The sequence below is a fragment of the Trematomus bernacchii genome, unplaced genomic scaffold (assembly GCF_902827165.1).
Source record: "Trematomus bernacchii unplaced genomic scaffold, fTreBer1.1, whole genome shotgun sequence".
Taxonomy (NCBI): Eukaryota; Metazoa; Chordata; class Actinopteri; order Perciformes; family Nototheniidae; genus Trematomus; species Trematomus bernacchii.
Genome location: NW_022987776.1, coordinates 268,058 through 291,955, shown reverse-complemented (window position 1 = coordinate 291,955; position 23,898 = coordinate 268,058). Strand labels below are relative to the sequence as shown.

The 23,898-nt window shown below is 43.4% G+C and overlaps 1 protein-coding gene across 6 annotated transcripts in view; it reads right to left on the bottom strand.

Moving 5' to 3' along the window:
* The window catches only part of LOC117497111, a 28,811-nt gene extending 5,740 nt beyond the window's left edge, over nt 1-23,071 (bottom strand). For 2 of the 6 annotated variants that reach the window (XM_034149002.1, XM_034149005.1), the window contains exons 1-4: nt 22,956-23,071; nt 15,762-15,942; nt 14,839-15,203; nt 14,576-14,724 (exon numbers count right to left, since the gene is read on the bottom strand). In XM_034149002.1, coding sequence (XP_034004893.1) covers nt 14,576-14,613 — 38 coding nt within the window. In that variant the 5' untranslated portion in view covers nt 14,614-14,724; nt 14,839-15,203; nt 15,762-15,942; nt 22,956-23,071. Of the gene's footprint in view, nt 1-6,231; nt 6,310-13,902; nt 14,341-14,575; nt 14,725-14,838; nt 15,377-15,761; nt 15,943-22,955 lie in introns of those variants that run through there. The other 4 variants (XM_034149006.1, XM_034149003.1, XM_034149007.1 and 1 more) reach the window with 4 other exon arrangements.
* Nucleotides 23,072-23,898: the final 827 nt, after the last annotated feature.

The following is a 23,898-nucleotide window of genomic DNA, read 5'->3' as shown; positions in this document are numbered from 1 at the left end:
TTGAAAATCTTATGTCACAGGCTTCTCCAACAATGCAACATAATAACATTACATAATAACAATAAGAGCATGAGCAATACAAAAATAATAATAGTTATAAAAATGAAATAAAGTTATGATGTGGAATAGTGCAGTATGAGTCTATATACAAGTTATTGGAATGATATATATATATTAGGTATTAGATACATACTACTGAGTAGCAGTTGAATGTTTGATGTTGTTTCAACAGTTCAATTTTTTAACAGTCTCACTGCCCGCGGGAAGAAACTGTCTCCGAATCTTCTTGTCCTTGCCAGGATGCTGCGGTAACGTCTGCCAGACGGCAACAGAAAGAACAGTTTGTGGCTGGGGTGATGGGGGTCTTTGATAATCCGTAGTGATTTCTTCCTGAGCCGCTGGGAGTAAAGGTCCTCCATGGATGGCAGCTCCGTCCTGTTGATGTGCTGTGCAGTTTTCACCACCCTCTGTAAAGCCTTACGATCGAGGTCGGTGCAGCTGCCGTACCAGGCCGTCATGCTGCCAGTGAGGATACTCTCTATCGTGCACCTGTAGAAGTTGCAGAGTATCCTGGGATCCATTTTGAACCTCCTCAACCTGCGGAGGAAGAAGAGCCGCTGTCGAGCTTTCTTGGTGATGGTGGTGGTGGTGTGAAGAGACCATGTCAGGTCCTCAGTGATGTGGACCCCAAGGAACCTGAAGCTTTTGACTCTCTCCACCGTAGTCCCATTGATGGCGATGGGGGCGTGTCCCTCTCCCTGCTGCTTCCTGTAGTCCACAATCAGCTCCTTTGTTTTGCTGATGTTGAGATGGAGGTTGTTCTCCTGGCACCAAGATGTCAGGTTTTCGACCTCCTCTCTGTACGCCGTCTCGTCATCGTCTGTGATCTGGCCGATGACGGTCGTGTCATCAGCAAACTTCACGATGGTGTTGGAGCTGTGTGTGGCCACGCAGTCGTGGGTGAACAGGGAGTAGAGGAGAGGGCTGAGCACGCAGCCTTGAGGGGCACCGGTGTTGAGAATCAGGGTGGAGGATGTGATATTTCCCACCCGCACTGCCTGGGGTCTGCCCGTCAGGAAGTTCAGGATCCAGTCACAGAGGGCGCTGTTGAGCCCGAGGTCTCTGAGCTTGATGGCCAGCTTGGAGGGCACAATGGTGTTGAATGCTGAACTGTAGTCAATGAACAGCATTCTCACATATGTGTTCCTGTTCTTCGGGTCCAGGTGTGAGAGGGCAGTGTGGAGGGTGAGGGCTATGGCGTCGTCTGTGGACCTGTTTGCTCTGTAGGCAAACTGCAGGGGGTCCAGAGATTCAGGGAGGGAGGAGGTGATGAATAATTTGACTAACCGCTCAAAGCACTTCATTATGATGGAGGTGAGTGCTACTGGGCGGTAGTCGTTGGGGCAGGTGATGATTGTCTTTTTGGGGACAGGAATGATGGTGGAGTGTTTAAAACATGTGGGGACTACAGACTGCAGCAGGGACCTGTTGAAGATGTCTGTGAACACCTCTGCCAGCTGAACTGCACACACCCTGAGAACACGGCCAGGGATGCCATCAGGTCCAGGAGCCTTGTGTGGGTTAACCCTTTTAAAGGATTTACACACATCTGCCCTATTTAAAACAAAAGGGCAGTGTAGCTCCTGTACCTCCACAGCCTGGCTGCTCTCAAAGCGTGCAAAAAAACTGTTTAGCTCATCTGGGAGAGATGCGCACGCAGACACTCCCGCAGCACCCCCCGCTGCTCCTTTGTAGTCAGTCATTGTCCTTAGTCCCGCCCACATATTCCTAGTGTTACAGCCTTTGAAGTCAGATTCCACCTTGTCTTTGTACTGTCTCTTTGCATTTTGAATTGCTCTCCGGAGATCATACCTAGACTTCCTGTACTCCTCCAAATCTCCCGCTGTGTGCGCGAGAGTGCGCGCTTTCAGTTTGCCGCGCACCTCACCGTTTACCCAGGGCTTTTGATTTGGGAATGTCCGTACAGAAACCTTCGGTACCAAGTCATCGATGCATTTCCCAATGTAGCAGATGACAGTGTCCGTGTGTGTGTTGATGTTATTGTCCTCAAACACACTCCAATCCGTAGATGCAAAGCAATCCTGCAGTGCCTCATCTGACTCCTCGCTCCATCGCTGTACTGTCCTTGTTATCGGTCTGTCCCTTTTAAGTTTCTGCTTGTACGCAGGCAACAACAGTAGTGAGATATGGTCTGATTTGCCGAAGGGAGGGCGAGGGAGAGCCTTATATCCATTCCGGAAAGGGGAATAAACATGGTCCAGTATGTTTCCCCCGCGCGTCGGGAAGTTGATGTGTTGGTAATATTTTGGCAAAACCTTCTTCATGTTGGCGGTGTTGAAATCTCCGGCCACAACGAACGCCGCATCTGGCCGTGAAGTCTCGGTTTTATCAATAAACCCAAACAGCTGATCGAGTGCCGTGTTGTTGTCGGCGAGTGGCTGCGGCGGGATATACACTGCTGTTATCACAACAGATGTGAATTCCCTCGGCAGATGGAAGGCCCGACATGAGATCATGAGGTGCTCGAGATGTGCGGAACAGTCCGATGAAATAATCTTCACATCTGAGCACCAGTTGTTGTTAGTCATTACACACACACCGCCTCCCTTACTTTTCCCCGAGTTAGCAGTCCGGTCCTGACGAAAAATAGAGAATCCGTCAGGGACAATAGCGGAGTCCGGGATAGCGGGGTTGAGCCAAGTCTCAGTGAGAATTAACACGTTACAGTTCTTAATGTCCCGTTGAAAAGCAATCCGGCTTCTGAGTTCATCTAGCTTATTTTCAATGGATTGAACATTAGCCAGAAGAATACTCGGAAGAGGGGGCCGATTCTCTCGTTTTCTCAGTCTGACCAGCAACCCGGCCCGGCATCCCCGCTTTGTCTTCTTCTTGCGTCTCTCAGGTAGAACAGCAACAGGTAGCCATGGTGAATCTCCATTGTTTGTCGGAGGGTTATTATTGTCCACGAAGTTTCGCAATTGGAAAAGTTCCTCTCTGCTATATTGTATGGCAGAGTAGGTGCGGTCGGCTAGCATGTTGCGAACCATGTTAAAAGTAAAACGGCAAAAGTAAATGAAATATGTACAAAATACGAAAATGGGCAAAGTTGGAGAGGAGCACGTAGACGATGCGGCCATCTTCACCGGCGCATCATAATTGAAAGTTAAAACAATCAAAGTTGAACAATGTTCAACTTTTGAGGCTGAGGTGGAAGCGTCAGCCAATCAAATCCTGTGTACACAAATCTGACAGTTCAAGCTCTAGCCAATCAAACCGCGTGTATGCTGGGAGAGACATACCGCAGGTCATTTCCTCATATTCCAAAACATGGAGGAGAAATTAGCGGTAGGGAATCACCCGGTGCTTTATGACCAGACCCTATTTACCTACCGGGATACAAACCGGAGGAGCCAGGCATGGAGGGAGGTGGCAGAGACAGTGGTATGTTTTCGCCCGTTTGGGGAGTTTATATCCAGTTTACTTCGGGCTTTTTTGCTTCGTATGTCGCGGGCGGGAGATTCATGTGATTGGTTGTTGGTGCCTTGCTCGCAAAAAATCCTCAAGCTTCAGATACGCCCACCTCCAAGATTTTTTTAACGCTGCTGTGTAGACGGTCCGTTAAAGTTATGCATCAATTAGGGACGAACAAACCCAAACCTTGGTAATTGTATTACCAAATTGGTATCAAATAAATAGTAAGCATTGGTAATACCAATACTGATAAAGTAAACTATTTTATTTGAGTATTTGTGTCTGGGAGAAGGTACTGTACCCAGTTCCTATGTTCGGCAGTTATAGACTGGGCTTTCTTGTACAAGAGAATACAAAAATATAATCAATATGGACCATTACTGTATAATTATCCTTAAATGTTGTTATACAATGCACCTAATAAACAAGTATGACATTTTGAAACATGATGTGCAACAATGTTTACTGTATGCATGAGGACGCTTTGGACATACCTGAAGAAGGAAGAAATGGGTCTTTGGAATGATGGGAGTTAAAGACAAAAGGCGGAGACTAGTGTTGAAACTAGTGGAGAAAGGATCAAGATGCCACCGTGTCCCTCTGATTAGACGGCATGTTAAGTCAGGAAGTAGCATTATTAGTGATGAGTAGAGGGCATACAGGAGAGTGCTGAGTAACGTGGGGTACAACCACTACACCATAAGCCACAGCAGGTGGTTTGTGACCCCCCAGACGGCAGTCATACCCAACATATAGAAAGAGCATGGTCGACCATCAAAGGACATGTCCGTAGACTGAGAGGAAACCGTACGTTTGTTGGAGGAACACCTCAAGGTTCTTGAATGGTCATCTTGGCTTGGCTCTGCTCGCCCTGATGGACTGCTTGGACGCTTTTTCAAGGATATACACAAAGCCTTTCCAGTCTGAGTACCATTATGTCTTACCAAGTCTTTCATTTATAATATGTGTATCAGTCATACAGTACGAAATAGTCATTATTTTGAGTCCTGATTTTCTTCATGTGTGAATAAAATGTTTTGCTTGGTTCTGTTGCATCTTACTTTGCATGTCATGTGAAAAATGTGTATTAAGTAAGCATGAATGTTATAACTCATTAATAAATGGACATGTGTATTAAACTTAAAAACAACGCACCCTTTCAGTAGTTATAAATGTTAGTAACTCATTAATACATGGGAATGTGTTTTACACTTTAAAATAAGGCTCCCTTTTGGCAGTTATAAATGTTAGTAACTCATTCATAGATGGTCATACGAGATGCCAAAAACATCAAGATGGATGGGGGGGAATCAACTTAGTGAGCAACAGATACCAAGGATGCTGGCTGATGAAGAAGATGAAGTAAGCTAGGTAGCCAATATAAGGCTTAGCAGTACAGATACATGTGGGCTCACTATTTGGCAAGCAACTGGTCACAGTTGCCCTGTTTATCTTATGTCTTATAAAAGCTTATTAAGGATTTATGAAGTGTTCACAACCTAATTAATAAATGAATTACAAACTATTCGTAAACCCTTTATCAGGGTAGTCTTATTGTCAAGTGATACCCAATATTTACCTGCGTAAGATATGCTTACTGGTGACCCAGACGCAGTTTTAGTATAAGTTAGATTTCCATTTTTATTTCTTTAGTTTGCTGTTACAGTATTAGTTACTTTGAAGATTCAGATCATTCGGAAATAAATATAAGCAACTAATACAATTAACCTTATCTGCATGAAGGTTTTGGTGCATGTAAATGGTCTGCACAGGCTAAAATCAGAAAGTCACCCACCGAAAGATTACAAAGAGGAAGTGTTCCTTTATGGGCTGAGATCGTTTTCTTGAGTTTTATGTCAAATGCATAACAACAACATGACTTCCCCTTTTCTACGATAATAATTCAGAATGTTTAAATATTAGTTTGAACATGTTCTGTGCATGAAGGGAGACAAACTGAACTTCAAACCCTGTAATGTTTAACGACATAAAGCTGAACCTTGATCAGTTTATTGCAGCCATATCGTCTGTGGAAAAGTAAAGTGAAAATAGAAAGTAACAAGAACAATGTGCTCATACAGATTTGACTGTGGGATACTAAACTATTAATTTTTTTTTTTAAATCTCTGACTCTCTGCATATTTTGGTCAACGCTCTTGATCCTTAAAAATAAATTTCAAAAATGTTGTGTTTGTAAACGTAACAACAAATGATGTAGTTCAATTCATCTTATAGTTAAAAAAACCTGCAGGGTCTGAAAGACGTCGGTGAAGCAAGCAAATAGTGGAAAGCAAATATTTGTCTGGATTTCACTACATCTATCGCGCAGCTTTACTTACTTAAGACACTAAGACTATGTTAAACTAACTTCCTTTTTGTAGGTCCCTATAATCTCTGTTTCAGACAAACACTTAGCCTAGTCCAAACATACAGTTTTGTTTTTGAAAGATAGCTTTTTCCATACAATTTGACCTTTTTATTTTTCATCCATTTATTTTTCATTCCATTTGATTTTTCACATTGTAATAGATATTGCAGTATATACTAGTATTTACATGTCAGTTTTTTCTAGAGTGCAGCCCAGAGCAGCACAACATGAAAAAGAATGACAGGAAGATACGAGAAGAAAGCTAAAGAAAAAGTAAAGGGACCTCCACGAAGAGATGTAAATCACATCCGGATTACTTTTCAAATTCCCACGGTACTGTATAACAATACACAAACATTCGTTTTTCTCACCTTTCATTTGTTGTGGTCGTCTCTCAAAGTTTAAGCTTGATTCTTGCTTGCCTCTGGTCGAAGCAAATAGGTGGTTTCTCTTCCTTTTTTCGTGCTTTAGCTGGCCAGTGGCGGAGTACAGCTCAAAGTTGTCAGACTAGAATGTGGTCTGGGTTTTCCTGTCATATAGGCACGTAAACGACGAGGGTGAAAAGAGGTGCTGCAGCAAGTTTGGAGGGAGGTCAATGTACTGTATGCTTAAGAGTAAGAAAAAGAACATACTTTTTCCACCTGTTCTTCACTGCTGTAACAGCTTGCTTCCCCTTCTTATATCAGGGTGAATAGATGGAGTGCGAATAATGATGTTTTCCACTCATTTACTAATTGTGTCTCATCAAAAGGCATCTGAGCCTGCCTCACCAAAAGCAGTGTGTGTGTGTCTGGAAAGAAAGAGAAGAAACATAAGGATGCTAATGTATTATTAGCCGCTTTCACACTAAGTTAGCCGGTACTTGTCCCCGGTACTTAGTTCCCCCCGAACTCTTTAGTCCCTGGAACTGTCCGAGTAGATCACGTTCTCACCAGAATAAGTCCCTGAGGGAGGATTAGGCAAATGAGCCGCATTGATCTGTGACGTTCTGTGTGTGTGCGTGTGTGTGTGTGTGTGTGTGTGTGTGTGTGTGGTGTGTGTGTGTGTGTGTGTGGTGTGTGTGTGTGTGTGTGTGTGTGTGTGTGTGTGTGTGTGTGTGGGTGTGTGGGTGTTTGTGTCTTATCTGATCCGGATGGTTACTAATTTCTTTTCTTTATGGTGGTCATTTTTGACCGGGAACACCATGGGTGTTACAAAGTTGACTAAATCATCCAAAATTCAATGATAGTGGTGATCAGCAATTTGATATGTTCAAATGTCTACTGTGAAGGATATCATGAAGCCTTAATGCAATCGAATGTAAAACAAAAAAGTTATGATTGATGAAAGTAGTGAATCGGTCAGATTTGACCCGGAGACAACAGGAGGGTTAAAATGTAACAGATTGATGCGTCTCCACAGATCCTCTCAAAGGCTTCGGAACCCCCCCATTGTAGTTACAAAACTGTAAAAACTAGGACCCCCAAACAGCATCTTGCATAGGGCCCCCAAACAGCATCAAATCAAATCAAATTAAATCAAGTTTTATTTATAAAGCACATTTAAAAGCGATTTTTGGTCGAGCCAAAGTGCTGTACATGCAATAAAAACACTTTACTACAATCACAATAAAAGACAATCATTTACAACAGAAATATAAAAAACACAGGGAAATGTCAGGAGTCGTGCTCCGCTCTGACTAGAAGGCCAGAGAGAAGAAGTGAGTTTTAAGTGTTGACTTAAAAACCCCTAGGGTCTGGGCCGACCTCACATGGAGGGTCTTGGGCACTACCAGCAGCAGCTGGTCAGCAGACCTTAAAGCTCTGGCTGGGGTGTAGCGCTGGAGGAGTTCAGCTATATAGGCCGGAGCCAGCCCATTTAGTGCTTTAAAAACAAATAAAAGGATTTTAAAATCAATTCGGAACCGAATTGGAAGCCAGTGTAGTGAGGCCAGAATTGGGGTGATGTGGTGACGCTTTTTGTGGCCAGTCAGAAGACGTGCAGCTGCGTTTTGGACTAGCTGCAGGCGTCTAATTGAGGCCTGGTCCATACCCACATACAGAGCGTTGCAGTAATCCAGTCTTGAGGTAACAAAGGCGTTAATAACCCTTTCTAGATCTTTACAAGATAAATACGACTTGGTCTTGGCCAATAGTCTTATTTAAAAAAAGCAGGATTTGACTACGGTGCTGACCTGCTTGTCGAATTTTAAAGTGCTAGTGAAGGTCACTCCAAGGTTCATGACAGAGGGGAGGATGTTTTTTTTGAGAGAGCCCAGAATATCAACCGGAGAGGCTGGAGGTTGGGGTCCAAAAAAGATGACCTCAGTCTTGCTCTCGTTGAGGTTGAGGAAGTTTTTGCTCAGCCAGGATTTTATCTCTATCAAGCAGTCCATCAACTGCTGTAGTGAGTGTTTGACATTTGTTTTGAGAGGCAGATATATCTGTACATCGTCGGCGTAGCAGTGGAAGGGAATATTGTGTTTAGTGAGAATTGAACCTAGGGGCAGTATGTACAGTAAAAAGAGGATGGGGCCCAGGATAGAGCCTTGGGGAACCCCACAGGTAAGAGGGGCTTTAGCAGAGGAGAAGGCACCTAGCTGTACCAAGAAGCTACGGTCTGTCAGGTAGGACCTGAACCATGCAAGGGCAGAGCCTGTGATGCCAGCGGACTGTTCAAGCTGTGACAACAGGATGCTATGGTCCACAGTGTCGAAGGCAGCTGTCAGGTCTAACGGCACCCGGACAGCTGGGCTACCTGAGTCGGCGGCTAGGAGCAGATCATTAAAAACTCTTAAAAGGGCTGTTTCAGTGCTGTGCATGGGTTTGAAGCCAGACTGAAACTTTTCATGGATGCCATGCGTGGTTAAGAACGACTGCAGCTGGACATAGACTACTCGCTCCAGGACTTTAGATAAAAAAGGTAGCTGGGAGATGGGCCTAAAATTTGCGAGAATGGAGGGATCGAGATTTGTGCTCTGTTTTGGCTGCTTTGACTGCCTTCTGGTAGTCGGAAAGGCAAGCACGAAGGATTTCTAGGGAGACATGGAGTTGATCCTTTTTCCATTTTCTCTCTGCACACCTGCAAGCGCGTCTGAGAGCACGAGTACAGTCATTGAGCCACGGCTCTGAGAGAACTTTGGTGCGTCTAAGCGTAAAAGGAGCAACAGAATCCAGTATTAGGGTACATGTCGAGTCAAACATGGAGATAAGCTCATCCGCACTAAGAGCACAGTTCACCTCTAATTTACAGATAGGAGAAGCATTAAAAACATCAGAAAACTGTGAGGCAGTCAAGGGGTTAATCGAACGCAGACGACGCGCAGGGACACGTGATTCGACTCCTGCGGAAGGGATCGAGGTTGTAAACAGAACCGGTAAATGGTCTGAGATACGCGTTGCTGCACAGATTTCATCCACAGAGACAGACAGTCCAAACGATAATACTAAGTCCAAGGTGTGTCCTTTTTCGTGTGTTGGACCAGCCACGGACTGAACGAGACCAAAAGAATCAAGGAGATTTAAAAAGTCCCTAACCAGAGGTTTGGACTCGCAGCACACATGGACATTGAAGTCTCCGGAGATCAAAACACGATCATATTTCACCATGATCCCGGACAGAAAGTCAGAAAAGTCATTTATGAAATCCTTATTGCACTTTGGTGGACGATACACGACTGCGCAGAGTATAGGCGAGGCCGGGTTCAGTTCAAAAAGTTCGACCTGCTGCCCTCGGGCCGGCGCTACCGTTCACTGAAAGCCCGCACCTCCAGATTCACAAACAATTTCTTCCCATGGGCCATTAGGACATTAAACACACAAAGATAACTCCCCATATCCCCACTGTGCAACAATTATGGTCTGTCTCTATGTATATACTGTAATATTTATCATATATATTTGATCATAATTCTATTTTTATTCATTTATTTATTAATCCTGGTCATCTACATGACGATCCGAAGCTGTGTGCGCTACTGCTGGTCGTAACTGTCAGACCTTTTAATCTGTGTTTTAATATGTCTGTTTTTAAAGAACTCGCTGGAGCTAGTAACTATAAACCTCGTTGTATTCTGTACAATGACAATAAAAGCTTTTGAATTGAATTTGAATTTGAACTCTCTGTGGGTCCACCATCCGAAATTACGTCATATCGGCAGCAAATCTGGATCAGCTCCGTTGTTTCCCCCGTTTTAGAGATTTGGGTACGGAGGAAAAGAGAGAGGGTTTTATTTTCTGACGCTGCGTGAGTTCCCTGACACACCGGGGACACATGTTGATGTAGAGAAGATATCAAAAAGTGCATTTTGCATGATAGGTCCCCTTTAAATAGAAATAGTTGAAGTACAAACGATTAATTTATTAACAAAACAAAACACACAAAACCAGTTACTGCAGTGAACAGTTATATTTTCCTCCACATTGAACAAATCTGTCAAAAGATCCATGTGTAACCCAGGTTATTTTCTGTCTTTCCCACAGGTTCCCTGAACGTCTCACGGGCTGCTGAACAGTAGGATACATTTTATTGGAGATACATTATGTACTCTGATTGAAGAGATTCCTGCTGTTAGTCTCCTTATCAAACCTAGTACTTTCTCTAAAACTAGAACTAGGGTGAACCTGTACGGTAATATGTTGGGTTTCAAACCTTAGATAACTCCACATTCAGTTGCTATAGATCAGGGGTGTCCAAACTATGGCCCGGGGGCCAAATGCAGCCCACGGGCCATTTTGAATCGGCCCTCAGCAAATTAAAAAAGCATAATGGAATGTGGCCCACAAATGAAACTTGAGCTTGTGTTGTATTGTACTTCTTAAATATATCTGTTAACATATATTACACAGTAGTGTTCATGTTATGCAACCTAGTTCGATAACAATCGTAGATAATTAATTAACTGGCTAAATTGATCATATCTTTAGCGGCCCATTTACCCAAACTAGAGTATACATGATATTACTTGATGTTGTTATCATGGGGTTGTTGTTTTCGTTTTACATCCGTGATGCAGTCGCGCAGAGCTACGTCGATGTGGAAGTAGGCGTGGTTAAATCTCAACTGGGTTAGAAAACCGAAAGACGCCTACAGGACTGTGTGAAGAGAGTGGGAGAAACATTCTTACCCATGTGGCTTTGCAGTTGGTCAGCAAGATCACGCCGATGTATATTTCGGAGAACATGTTGTGTGACGCGTAAAGCCTTGTCAGGTCCGTAGTTGTTGGTCACTACTGTAGCGATGTCACTGGTGTCTTTACCTTCCAGTTTGCACAGGGGAATTGCTTTGCACTCAGGGTCTGTGTAATTCTCCAGACCAAATTTAAAATTGTTGAAATCCTTTGTTGAAAGCCCATCCAGGGTATCCTTGATCAACGGGGCTGGATTCTGAAGAAAAAAACAGAATAGAAATAAAGCACTAAAGTTGAACCTGGAAGAAGCCGATATTTCTCACACCGCTCAAACAACAACAACATTTTCATGAACTGGAAAACAAACCTGAAATGTTACTTCAGTTGTCTTTCTCTCCATTGGCAGACTCTTGCCTGCTTGTTTGTTTTTGCCCTTAAGGCCCCTACACACCAGGCCGATATCGGCCGTCTTGCGTTGTTGGGCGAAAACGGGTTCCTTGTCGCCCAAAGTCAATTTGGTGTGTCCCGAACCCTCGGCCGTGACACGCCTTATTTGGCCTTTCACGATCGACACCCGGCCGATTCAACATGTTGAATCGGCCGGGTGTCGGACACAAGCTATCGGGCCAAGAAACCACTCTGATCAGCTGTTCAGCTTGCAAATGAGAAGCGAAACGGAAGTGAGGGACGTAAACAAACGATTTAAATGTCCTCTCTTACCTCCCACACATAGCAGGGACATCTCTGATATCGGCGGGAGCGTCCCCGGCTGTCCTCTGCTGAGAGCTCCGTGATTTGTTTGGTCAAGTCCGGTTTTTCATCTCATCGTAAATTTAGCAAGAAGTGGCCATTATTACATTGCTGACTCAATAAACTACACACCCGCCAGAACACTGCGATCATCAGATGCAGGTCTATTAACTGTGATTTTATAGTATGTCTGCACTTTATGTGCTCATTTCATCATGCATGTATTTTTATATTCTAAAACATGTTTCGAATGGCACCCGCTATTTGTTTGTTTATATCAGTCTGTTCTTCTTCTCTGTCTTCCGGTTGTTGCCTATTTTGAATGACGAATACACACTACCGCCGCCTGCTGGTAAGGAGAGTTATTGCCACTCACGCATGCGCAGTTCGTACGTGCTCGGCTGTAGTAAAGCGGTGTATTTCAGTGCGACACACGGCCAATACGCAGGAGAACTCGTCGATGGATCTGTCGGTGTCGGATGTCGGCGAGTTCTCTGGTGACTGCCTGGTGTGTCAGGGCCTTTAAAGAACGATTTGATTCTGGATGGTGGCGTTGACTCTTGATTTCTCAGTCGTCTGAGCTCCTTCAGGATCTTGATAGCGGGACCCCTCTTTAGCCCCAGATCCCGGAAATCCTGCTCCTCGAAGCAAACAAGACAATCTCCAGACACTTCTTGCTCTTGAAAAATCGTGCAGCCTTTTTGCCATCGCCCTTCACATGCCCCACTAACCACTGAGCCACTTCCTCCTTTGTCCAGTTTTCCACTTCAGCTGGAAACTGGGACTCATGTTGTGATCCTTAAAGGGCCCATGTCATGGCCATTTCCACTGATCATAATTACATTGTTGAGGTATACTAAAATAGATTTATACTGTGCAATTTTCCAAACTCACATTGGTTTCTCATACAGCATCTCTGTATAGTATGTGTATTCAGCAGTATTCACTCTCTGTGCAAAACGGCTTGATTGTGCTCCTGCCCCCCCCTCCCTGTGAGCCTAGTGTGCTCCGATTGGTCAGCTCGGCCACTCTGTTCTGATTAGTCAACCACCAGAGAGGCTCCGCCCATGTCTAACACTGTGTTTTCGGCTCTGAGCATCAGTTTTCAAATGGCGTCAGTACAGCCGTACATGTTTGAACCGGAGTCCGATCCTGAAAGTGAGACGGACCGTGATGGACCTGATCCACCGTCCCAAACTAGACTGGAGCAGACGGTTTCACAGTGGAAAGTTTTAATTTTGTAGAGCTCTTACATTTCAGATGTAATGTTAGAACTGCATCATTTATCTACATCACAGTAACAAGTTTGTTTCGCTAACCAAACTGTACCTACAACTGCTGTTATATAGGTGCACGTGTGGAAACTGCGCAGTCATGCCAACCGAAGTGGAAAACGTCTGTTGCAGGGAAATTAGAAAGGTGACAGACATACTTTTCGCGGGAGACTCCCGATTTCATAGCCCTCTCCCGGTTTCCTCCCGGGGTCATATTTCTCCCGCATTTCTCCCGATTTCTGACAAAATCAGATTTACCCTGGACTGTTTCCACTCAGACTTTAATACAGCTACACCATTGTTTGGTTTCCATGGTAGCGCGTCTCTTTAGTAATGCTCCCGATTTCCGAGGTCTCAAGGTTGGCAAGTATGGTGACAGATACAACAAAAACACCAACAGTAGCACACAACATTATATACACCATAGGCCTACATACTTGTCAAGTCAATAGACTATTATATGCCCTTTTATTTATTCTATAGTAATTGAATGTTTATTTTGTAAACCTCGCCATATTTGGAGTTAATTGCTAAACGTGTTACGTTACAAATATCTTATCTTCCTATAGGTTGCAACACGAATGATGCAAGTCCCAGAACCTATTGTGTGCATGGTTGACCACCCCGGACTAGAGCCAAACTGTTTCAATCCATACACCCTGCAGAACCTCCATAACATGTATAGGTTTGATTATGGACCTTTGAGGCGTAGAACAGAAGAAGAGTAAGTTATTCATACCTGTAATAAACTACTACTGTATTTGATGAAAAATCAAATCATGGTTTGCTATATATGAATGATATGCTATCTAGGAGCACATCATTCAGGGAAGAAAGGCTACCAAGTATTTCTATCAAACTTTATTTCTAGAAATGTACAAAATGATGATTGATATACATATATACACTGTATAAGATAAGATGGACCTTTATTAATCCCTGTGGGGAAAATCAGTTGTTCAAGCAGCCAGAGGGTAAGGGTGAAAAACAGGACAGCACATATATCTTATCATCCATTCCTCCTCTTATAGGCGTTTTCGGCATCTTGCCTATCGCAGCTTTGTAAGCTGGTGCTGGGGCTTCTTAGGACGAGGCATCAGAGTGGTCATCCCGTCATGTGTTGTCCGCCGCATACGCCGGGAGTTTCCTGATCTGGCTGGACAGTATGTTGGCTTCCCACCGCCCCTTGACTAAAACGTGAGACATGGCGGGCTACCACTTCCTCCTTTGAGGGCCTGTCAAATTGAGTGGATCCTTTGGGATGGGGATTTTATTCATCTCCTCCACAAAGGGTGTTGGATCCTCAAATACTTCTTCAAACACCAGCCTCATCAGCTCACCCACGTACACTGAAAAATATAACATTCATATAATAATTTATTATTTGTATTTGTATTTTATTCTTTCATTGTACATATAATTCAGTGTGGCTATCTCTCTAGGTCGTCCTCAGACGAGCCCTCCATCGTTGCTTCCAGTCATCCCGGTTCTCCATATATCTGGCCAGTTCATTGGTACTTTGTGCAATAATCATTTAAAATGTAAGTTATGTTTTTAATAAAACAAAAATATTTGACAACTTACTGTATGTAGGGTCCTTCTTTACAGGCTTTGCGGTACATTCTCCCCTCCTTGCTTTTGGATAGGCCAATTTGTACACAAGTAGTCCTGCAGCTGTTGTGGCTTGCTCACGGTCAGCATTCTCATTGGGATGCATGGCTGCTAGACACAACCTATAGAATAGCAAAATAAAATGAGACTTTGTGTTATGACAGAATAAAACCCTCATGCCACTAAACAGTGACTGTGTTATAAGATGCTACAGAATCAATGATACAGTGTGTTACCTGCACAACATTCCCATGAAGGGGAAAACCACCTTTTTGGGGGCAAAACGCAGAATCAAGCTGTGGAAGGACTGCAGCGATGAGGTCTGGTAGTGATGGCTTAGCTTTTTCACATCTTTGAGAACTCTCTTTATTTGCATCTGTTGTGGCTCTTTCAGGATGTTCACACTTGGGGAATAGGGGGTCGTCGTGCACGTGAATGTTTTGTAGGTGGTTGACGACTGACGTCCACCTTGCCACCTTCTCCGGCCCCGAGGTTGTGCTCGTCGCACTCCAGTATACATGGTTTTTTATGCTGTGCAGCCACCTCTTCAACAACTTGCAGTCCTTGTTCTGTGAAAGTTTCACAAGTTTCTTGGACAAACCTGATAAAAAGAAAACACATGCACAAGTGAATATTCAAGCCATAGTGTGTAAATGATGTGCTGTGATGGACAATATTCAAGGGTGTGGTGGAAAGAAGGGTGGGGGGCAGACAGAAGGGTAAGCACAGCATGTTAATTACAACCATAACATCCATATGATAATTGCCTGACAATGGTCAGAGAGACACCCTTCTGTCTGAAAGCATTTCATAGCCAGCCCAGGAAACCCCCATACATATTCATATACACATCACTGTAAATTCCCATTCTAAAGAGTACTCACATTATCCTAAGAGTAGTGAGTGAAATTGAATTTACAATGACAAAAGGGGCTGTGATCAAGTGGTCTGGCAGACAGTTTACAATAACAGAGGAAAGACCAGATTAGAGGGACAAATTGTCGGGGGATATAAATCATGTATCTATCCAGACATGATGTCATGTCTGCTGCTGATTAGAAGCTCAGGATAAATTGCATAGTAAAACAAAGGAATATCTGAACAAAGGATAGTGTCTCTGATTTGGTATTCTTCCATTCAAACATATAGGGATAAATACCTTTTTCAAAGTGCCACACATCATAGAATTGTTCTATCTTGCGTTCCCTCAGAAACTTCTGGATTTGTGGATGACGGTCAGTCACAATGTACTCAACCGCCAAATTGTTTGACTCCAGATGATCTAGGCATCTTTTCAGTCCCTCCTTTTCCATGTGATAACTACCACCTACTTCATTGCTCTGTTGGTGAATAAGAAATAGGGCCTTAATATCTGTTAGAATTCTCTAGAGATCATGGGTGTCGAAACTTTTTTCAAAGAGGGCCGGATTTGATAATGTGAATAAGCCCATGGGGCATCGTCCCTCCTGACATTTTTTAAACATAAAAATACACTGCGATATAACAATTGTCATTGTCAAAATTATCTTTATTTTTCAAAAGGCAATATAACTAAATATAAGAAGGCGTGAACAAATCTAAAAACACGGCCTTTCATTCATATCTGGAGAGTCAGATAACATTGAACAGATTATAGTGAATACCTTAACTTTGCAGCGGGTTTGACCTACTTTTAATAAAGTGGGGTGCCAGTCAGAATCAGTGTGTGGTGAAAAGAGTCAATATATACAGTTCAATCCATGCAAAGAGTCCAGTTGGTTACTGTAACGACTGAGAGAACACCAGTAGAGGACTCAAAAGCACGACTCAGGGACAGAGGCTTAGGATGCAAAAAGGTCTTTATTGCAGAGGTTCGGTACACGGTAGATCAGTCAGTAATGGCGCGTCTCCACTACAGCGCGGAGCACGGTTTAAGAGGGCTGTGACGTCAGCGGCCCGTCTTTGGTTGCGTTTCCACTTGGCCTAGTACCGGCTAGAGGGTCCTAATTCACAGTTTTTCTGGCCTCATAAAATCGCGGGTCTAGGGCCAGAGACAACGAGGCTGAGTCGGGCTGAGTATGCTAAACTAGAGAGAGCATCGCTGGCAAGGGGGCTACAACTACAACAAGATGGACATATTTGACCGTGATTAATTGTAATACACGTTTCAAAATGATGCCGAAGTAACAACATACTGATACCGGTTAGTAAAAACCATGAATTAATGCTTTGACAAGTCTGCAGACAGACGGCAGGCGAAACACCTTTTAAAATGCGTGTTTTCTGAATGGAGATTGGCTAAGCTAACGCAGTATATGCTCCGACCGTCCACACTCACAACAACGGCCTACAGACATAAATAAAGCAGCGACTGTATTCTCCATGACACAGGCAGTCTGTGGTTTGTACTTGTTTCACTTGTAGTTTCTGAACATATATGAGGAGCTGTGAGCTCTGAGTGCTAACAGCTAACGGCTGTGTTGTTTTTCTGGGGTCCTCTGAAGATCACGTCACGGCTCCGCCTACACTGCGTTACTATAGATACTACCCCAGTTCCTAAACTGTAATGGAAATGCGCCATAAAGTGAGCCAGTCCTAACGAGGCCCAGCCATACCGAGCGGGGCCGAGCGAGGCCGTGTAGTGGAAACGCGCCATAAGGCAACCAAAACAGACAAGGATTAGACAGGAACAGGGTCAGGACACGAAGCTGGGTCAGGTACACGTGGAATCAAGGTACTAGGAATAAACACTGATGGAACGCTAGGAATAACTAAGACAAACTGGCACTGAGGGGAATGTGGACGCACTAAATGGTTTTGAATTGAATTGAATTTACTAAATAGACAGGGGGAGGGATGATAATGGGGCACAGGTGAGGCTAATGGGATGGGAAGCAGATGGAGTTCAATCAGGGGTAGGAAGTGCTGATACTGAAATGAGAGAAACAAAATAAAACAGGAATAATAATTAAAAACATCAACATGCTGGCTAGGACCTTACAGGTTACAACACCAACATGAGTTAAATCCAGTTCATAGGCCGGTCCCGCGGGCTTGCTGCTCGTAGATGTGTCCAGGCGTCTCCCCGGAAAACTTTCAAGTGTGGTCTGCCGCAAGTGAGCGGCAGGAGCGGGGCTGTCAGCATCAGCTGTGTGCTTGGCTTGCCGTTTTAAACACCTTTTCTTGTATCCAGGGCCGGCTCTAGACAATTTGCTGCCCTAGGCGAGATTTGAGCTGGCGCCCCAGCCAGAGAATCGTACAATAGAAAAGATAAAGATCAATAGAGTATCCAAGGCATACGCAATATAATGGGGGATGGATGTCACATCCTCTAGTCTAGGGGGGTCCGGGGGTAAGATTTTTTTAACATTTTAAAGTAAAATGCTTCAATCTGGTGCACTTTGAGCAGAATTACTAGAGACCTGATCTAGGGGGTACAACTCTAAAACACCCATATGAAAAAGATTGGTTTACATTTTAATAACCAAATGTGTGTATGTGAACATAACCAATAACCCATAGCCAATAACAAATAAATGAAACTTATTTTATTTTTGTTGTTCATTTATATCTTATTTTACCCAGTTAACATTTATTTATTTATGCATATGTTTTAATCTCTCCAGTTTTAAACGATATGTCTGGTTTACTGTCCTATCATTGGAATGATTTCAAACCTGTTTATCCCAATAATTATAAAGGAGTGCCTTGGAAATATGTGTTTACATAAATTGTGACCAAACCGTTTGAGACCCACTGAGATAACTTAGGCTAAAGTGAACTATCTAAACACTCAGAGTCCTTTACCTCACTGAGCCTCTCAGTCTGACTGGAGAGGACTCTCCCTCCACATTATTGTAGAAACATCTACTCTTATATCCGTTAGCGCAGCTAGCACCAGAGTCTAATAACAACAGCGCCGGTACCGGTGCGCCCTCTCTCCCTCGCTCGCTCCCATGCTCACTCGCACTTTGGCTGTGAGCTGCGGGCGCCTGATAAGCCAACATCCCCCATTTTCATCACTTACAGCGCCCATCGTACAGGGCAAATGAAAAGTGTAACCGGGGTGAAAAGGGTGTTACATTTACTTAATTATGAATATTGTTACATCAAGGCCGAAAATTAGGATGAGCACCAACGGTCAAAAATGTTTTTCTACCAGCGCAGCGCCTCCCCAGATCTGGCGCCCTAGGCGAACATCCATAACGCCAGTGCTACGGGCCGGCCCTGCTTGTATCCATATCTCTCGGTAGAATCTCCCACCATCCAACTAACAACAACTAACAACAACGTCAAGCCTTTGCGCTCTGAAACTACAGGGCGCGCCGAGGGCAAATACACATGCGTTAATCGCAAGTTAAAGGTCCCATGTCATGCTTTTCTGGTTATTACCCGTCCCCTTGTGTGTTATGAAGGTTTTTCTGCATGTAAACGGTCTGCAGAGTCAAAACCGTCAAAGTACACCCTGTAGCGAGTAAAACTGTAACACAGAAAATACCTCCCCAAAACGCCTCGTTGGAGATACGTCATTGTCCATTTGATTCTTCTGGGACGGGGTGACGTAACCCCGTACCCGGATCGAAATGGACCAATCCGTGGAGCCGTTACGTTACGTCCGCGGAGCCGTTACATTAAGCCCTCGCTGATTGGTCCAAATTGACCAATCCACGGACTTCCTCACACACACACACACTCAGTGAGGCAGCTCAGCTGATTTCTCCTCCCTGGCTGCAGGCTGATAACAGACAGTTGGGATCGCGGCGAAATTCTCTCTGCAGACCCATTCTCTCTGCAGACCCATTCTCTCTACAGACCCATTCTCTCTGCAGACCCATTCTCTCTGCAGACCCATTCTCCTCTGCAGACCCATTCTCTCTGCAGACCCATTCTCTCTGCAGACCCATTCTCTTTGCAGACCCATTCTCTCTGCAGACCCATTTTCACAGCGTTTATCAACCTTTTTCTTACTCAATATCAAGCCACACTTATTGTTTTTACTTCGGCTGTGACTTTGTGTGTGCTCAGGATGAGTTTGGCTGTGTTTCGCTGTGTATGCTAAACAAGGAAACAACACCTCCACGGAGCTCAGCGCGATTCACAACGTCCCGACCAATCAGAGCACACTGTGCTCACAGGGAGGGTGGGGGCTGGAGCTATTGGAGCTCCAACGAGCCGTTAAAGGCAGAGAGTGAAATTCAGTGAATACACGTAGTTTACAGAGATGCTGTTTAAGAAACCAATGTGAGTTTGGAAAATTGCACAGTATAAATCTATTTTAGTAGACCTCAACAATGGAATTATGATCAGTGGAAATGGCCATGACATGTGCCCTTTAAAATAATTAGTGGCGTTAAGGCCCATTGTAAATTCAGCAGCTGCACACCTTTAGTAAATCTGCCAAAAATGCCACATTATTGACCCGAAAGTGCACAAAAAGCACACTTCAGACGCTCAGGGTCCGTGACATGCTGCACGCGTTGACATTTTACCGAAAGCAGCTACCATTTTTAAACTATAGTTAGAAATGTAATAGGTTTATTTCTCATTCAGAACAATGGAAAGGCTCTCCTTTCACAGCACATCTCCATGGAAACCTTTGATCTCTGGGCTCACTTAAACAGGTGTTATGATTAGGTGCTCAGCATAGAAACAAACACTGACAAACAGACTGGAGTTTAAAGACTGTCTCAGACCCCATTTACACGGGAACGTTTGCGTTTACGCACCGTTTGCGTTTTCAAAAAAGTCTTGCGTTCACACGCATTCGGCTCAATTAACGTGTCCGTTCACATGAGACCGCTCGACCCGCTGGAAACGCTGTAGTACATATGCCGGGCCTGTAAGTGGCGCTGCTGCCGCCACAAAATACACCAAAAGCAGCGAAGAAGAACCCGGAGCATGGTTGCCATGGTTGCCCTTCTGTTTATTCTCCGCGGTGGACGGCGTGTGCTCCTGCTGTAATTCTCTCCGGTAGTCCACCAGCAGATGAAAAACACCCACCTCTCCGCCTCTTCCAAGGGACGAGGGGACCGTGCGGCAGAGTTTCCGTTAAAAAAAATTCGCCGGTCAACATGTCCGTTAAAGTTAAAATCTTCCGGACAAAATTAGAAAAGTGCCGGTCATAGGTCTTCTTTGTTATTTATTGAGCTTTAAAACAAATTGATAACGACTCTATATAATCATATAAGAATAATAAACGGAGCCTCTCTTTTCCTCCCCCTCTTCTGAGAGCCCAGCAGCTGATCTCTGAGCAGGAGACGTGGGGGCTATTTCACGTTATCAGAAAATGATCGTATAGAGGCGTACACACGGAGCCGTTTGACCCCCCAGAGCGTTCCGTTTGCAGATCTATCCACCTTGGGACCCGTTATCGTTTGCGGGGTCCGTTTCTATCGTTTTGTTACGGCCTCGTGTAAACGAAAGGGAAAGAGAAACAGTATGCAGATACAAACCGTATCGTCCTCGTGTAAACGGGGTCTCAGCCTATTCTTTTCTGTCTGATGGAGACTTCATACTGACTTCAACACGTTCCACATATTTTATACATTATTGGTGACATTTGGTTTTAGTTCAAAAGTTTGCAGTCAAAATACACATTGATTCACTAAGTAGTGAACTTACATCTGATATGTAACTCCTTCAGCCTACTTTCAGCTGCACAAACCATTCAACTATTAACTTATTCAGCTATTTCAGGACATTGAGGCTATACATGTTGTTGTTTATACCTTTTTTAAACCTTTTCTTTTAAATATTAAGCTTCTTCACTATTTTTCCTACTCTTCCAGTTTAACATTTCACTTTCAAGTTTTCAACAAAGTCATTGCAATGCATTTGAGATGTAACAATTTTGATTCAAATCATTTCACCTTTCTGCATTTCTCTGCTAAGTTCAGCGACACACTGACTTGGTCTCTGTAGCTAAAAGCAGCTACCATTCAGCTAATAACATATTCAGCTTTTTCTGCATTTTCAGCTAAATTCAGCCACAAATGTTCACAGTTTACAGCATTCACACGCATGTTCTGCAGAAAATGCATTTTCTAGTTCTTCTTCATGTTGTGCTACTCTGGGCTGCACTCTAGAAAAAAATGAAATGTAAATACTAGTATATACTGCAATATCTATTACAATATGACAAATGAAATGAATTGAAAAATAAATGGATCCAAAATAAAAGGTCCAATTGTATAGAAAAAGCTATCTTTCAAAAATGAAACTGTGTGTTTGGACTAAGTTTGTCTGAAACAAAGATTATAGGGACCTTCAAAAAGGAAGTTAATTCAACATAGTCTTAGTGTATTAAGTAAGTAAAGCTGCACAAATTCTTGTTTCATTTTGTAGTCATATTAGAATCTAAAGTTTTTACAGAAGGGATTTTGGATATCTCTTTTTATCACTCCATAAATCAGAAAATACTGTCAACAGCCCTAACATATCAATTTTCGCCATGTTTTTAGGTATACAATGTTATATAATTCAGGCTATGAATGATATATGAACAAACCCTTCTGTAAAAACTAGGGCTGTCAAAGTTAACGCGTTATTAACGAGAGAGAGGTTTTCCTACAATTCAAGCATGGAGTGTAGGGTTTGGGAATTAAAAAATGTAAGGCGAATTTCAAGCTGTCCTCCACTCTGTTTTGATCAAAGCACGTCACGCCTTAACGAGCTGCTCAAACACACTATTGTTAAAATCTGAAGAAGGCCTCTTTACCAAGCTCCAAACTAAGTTAAATATCTCAAAAAGTGTAAAAGATATCAAAAATCTGAAGAACAAGTGTTATAGCTGAATGTCTTGTGATCATTTTAAAGTTGGAATGAAGTCTCTAGCTGAAAGTATGTGGAAGGAGAAGCATTTGGCGCAATGTGCTAAAAGAGGATTTGAAGGTTCCTCCCATTGAGTTACATGTTAAAAAAAGACTTTAAAAAGCTGAATATTAAAATAAATATTTTGAAAAAGTTGAAAGTTTCCCATCATGTGCTGAAAAGGCTGAATAGTTTGATATTTGAATGGTTTCTGTAGCTGAAAGTAGGCTGAAGTTATTCTTAGCCTAGTCCAAACATACAGTTTCATTTTTTAAAGATAGCTTTTTCGATACAATGACCTTTTATTCTTCATCCATTTATTTTTCATTCCATTTGATTTTTCACATTGTAATAGATATTGAAGTATATACTAGTATTTATATTTCAGTTTTTTCTAGAGTGCAGCCCAGAGCAGCACAACATGAAGAAGAATTACAGGAAGATACGAGAAGAAAGCTAAAGAAAAAGTAAAGGGACCTCCACGAAGAGATGTAAATCACTTCCTGATTACTTTTCAAATTCCCACGGTACTGTATAACAATACACAAACATTAGTTTTTCTCACCTTTAATTTGTTGTGGTAGTCTCTCAAAGTTTAAGTCTTGCTTGCCTCTGGTCGAAGCAAATAGGTGGTTTCTGTTCCTTTTACGTGCTTTAGCTGGCCAGTGGCGGAGTACAGCTCAAAATTGTCTGACTAGAATGTGGTTTCTCGTTAGTTCTGCCTGCTGCGTCAGAGCAAGTCCCCAGGAAGTGTACACGTAAACAACCAGGTTGAAAAGATGCTGCAGCACAGGCAGTATGAGAAAAATAAAGAGCTTTTTGAACATTAAAGCAAGGAGACATATCACAGTAGAGGCACTGTGTGGATTGCCCACAGTATTGAATGTTGCTTTACTTTGGATAAAAGCGTCTAACAAGTGACATGTAATGTAAGATGAGCATAAAAGGGCCCCTTTAAGGCAATTATTTGTAGCAGTCTCATGATGTAATTGAGTCCAAAAGGATGTTTATCCCATTGACTAACAGTAAATCGACGTTTATATGTATTTTTTAGGTAAATGGTCCAAACACATGAATAGCCTTTCGGCAACCCCTGGCACGTGTGCCAGCATTGGCACGCGGCACCGTAACCAGTGGCACACTAGGAATAAGTGGAATAAGTGTGCAAAATATTTAAATTGTATTTTCGGATCCTGAACGAGACCGCCGCCAGAGCGCGTCTCCCCGTTACCTGCAGAAGGAAGCCATGCACGCAACGCAACCCGATGTGTTCGGGGTCCGTTACGAATATTCGCTGCTGATTGCTACCGAATATCCGGAGCCCGAAAAATGGTATTCGGGACAGCCCTAGATCATTCTGCTTCAGTTTGTGGGCCACAGCCAGTTTATGGTAGCAGCACGTTAACAGCTTCATCCTTTGATCAGAGTCAGACCCCCGGTATACCCTAGTCAGCGCCCCTAGTTACACCAATCAGCGTGCGATTACCGTACAGCCAATCACAATGCGT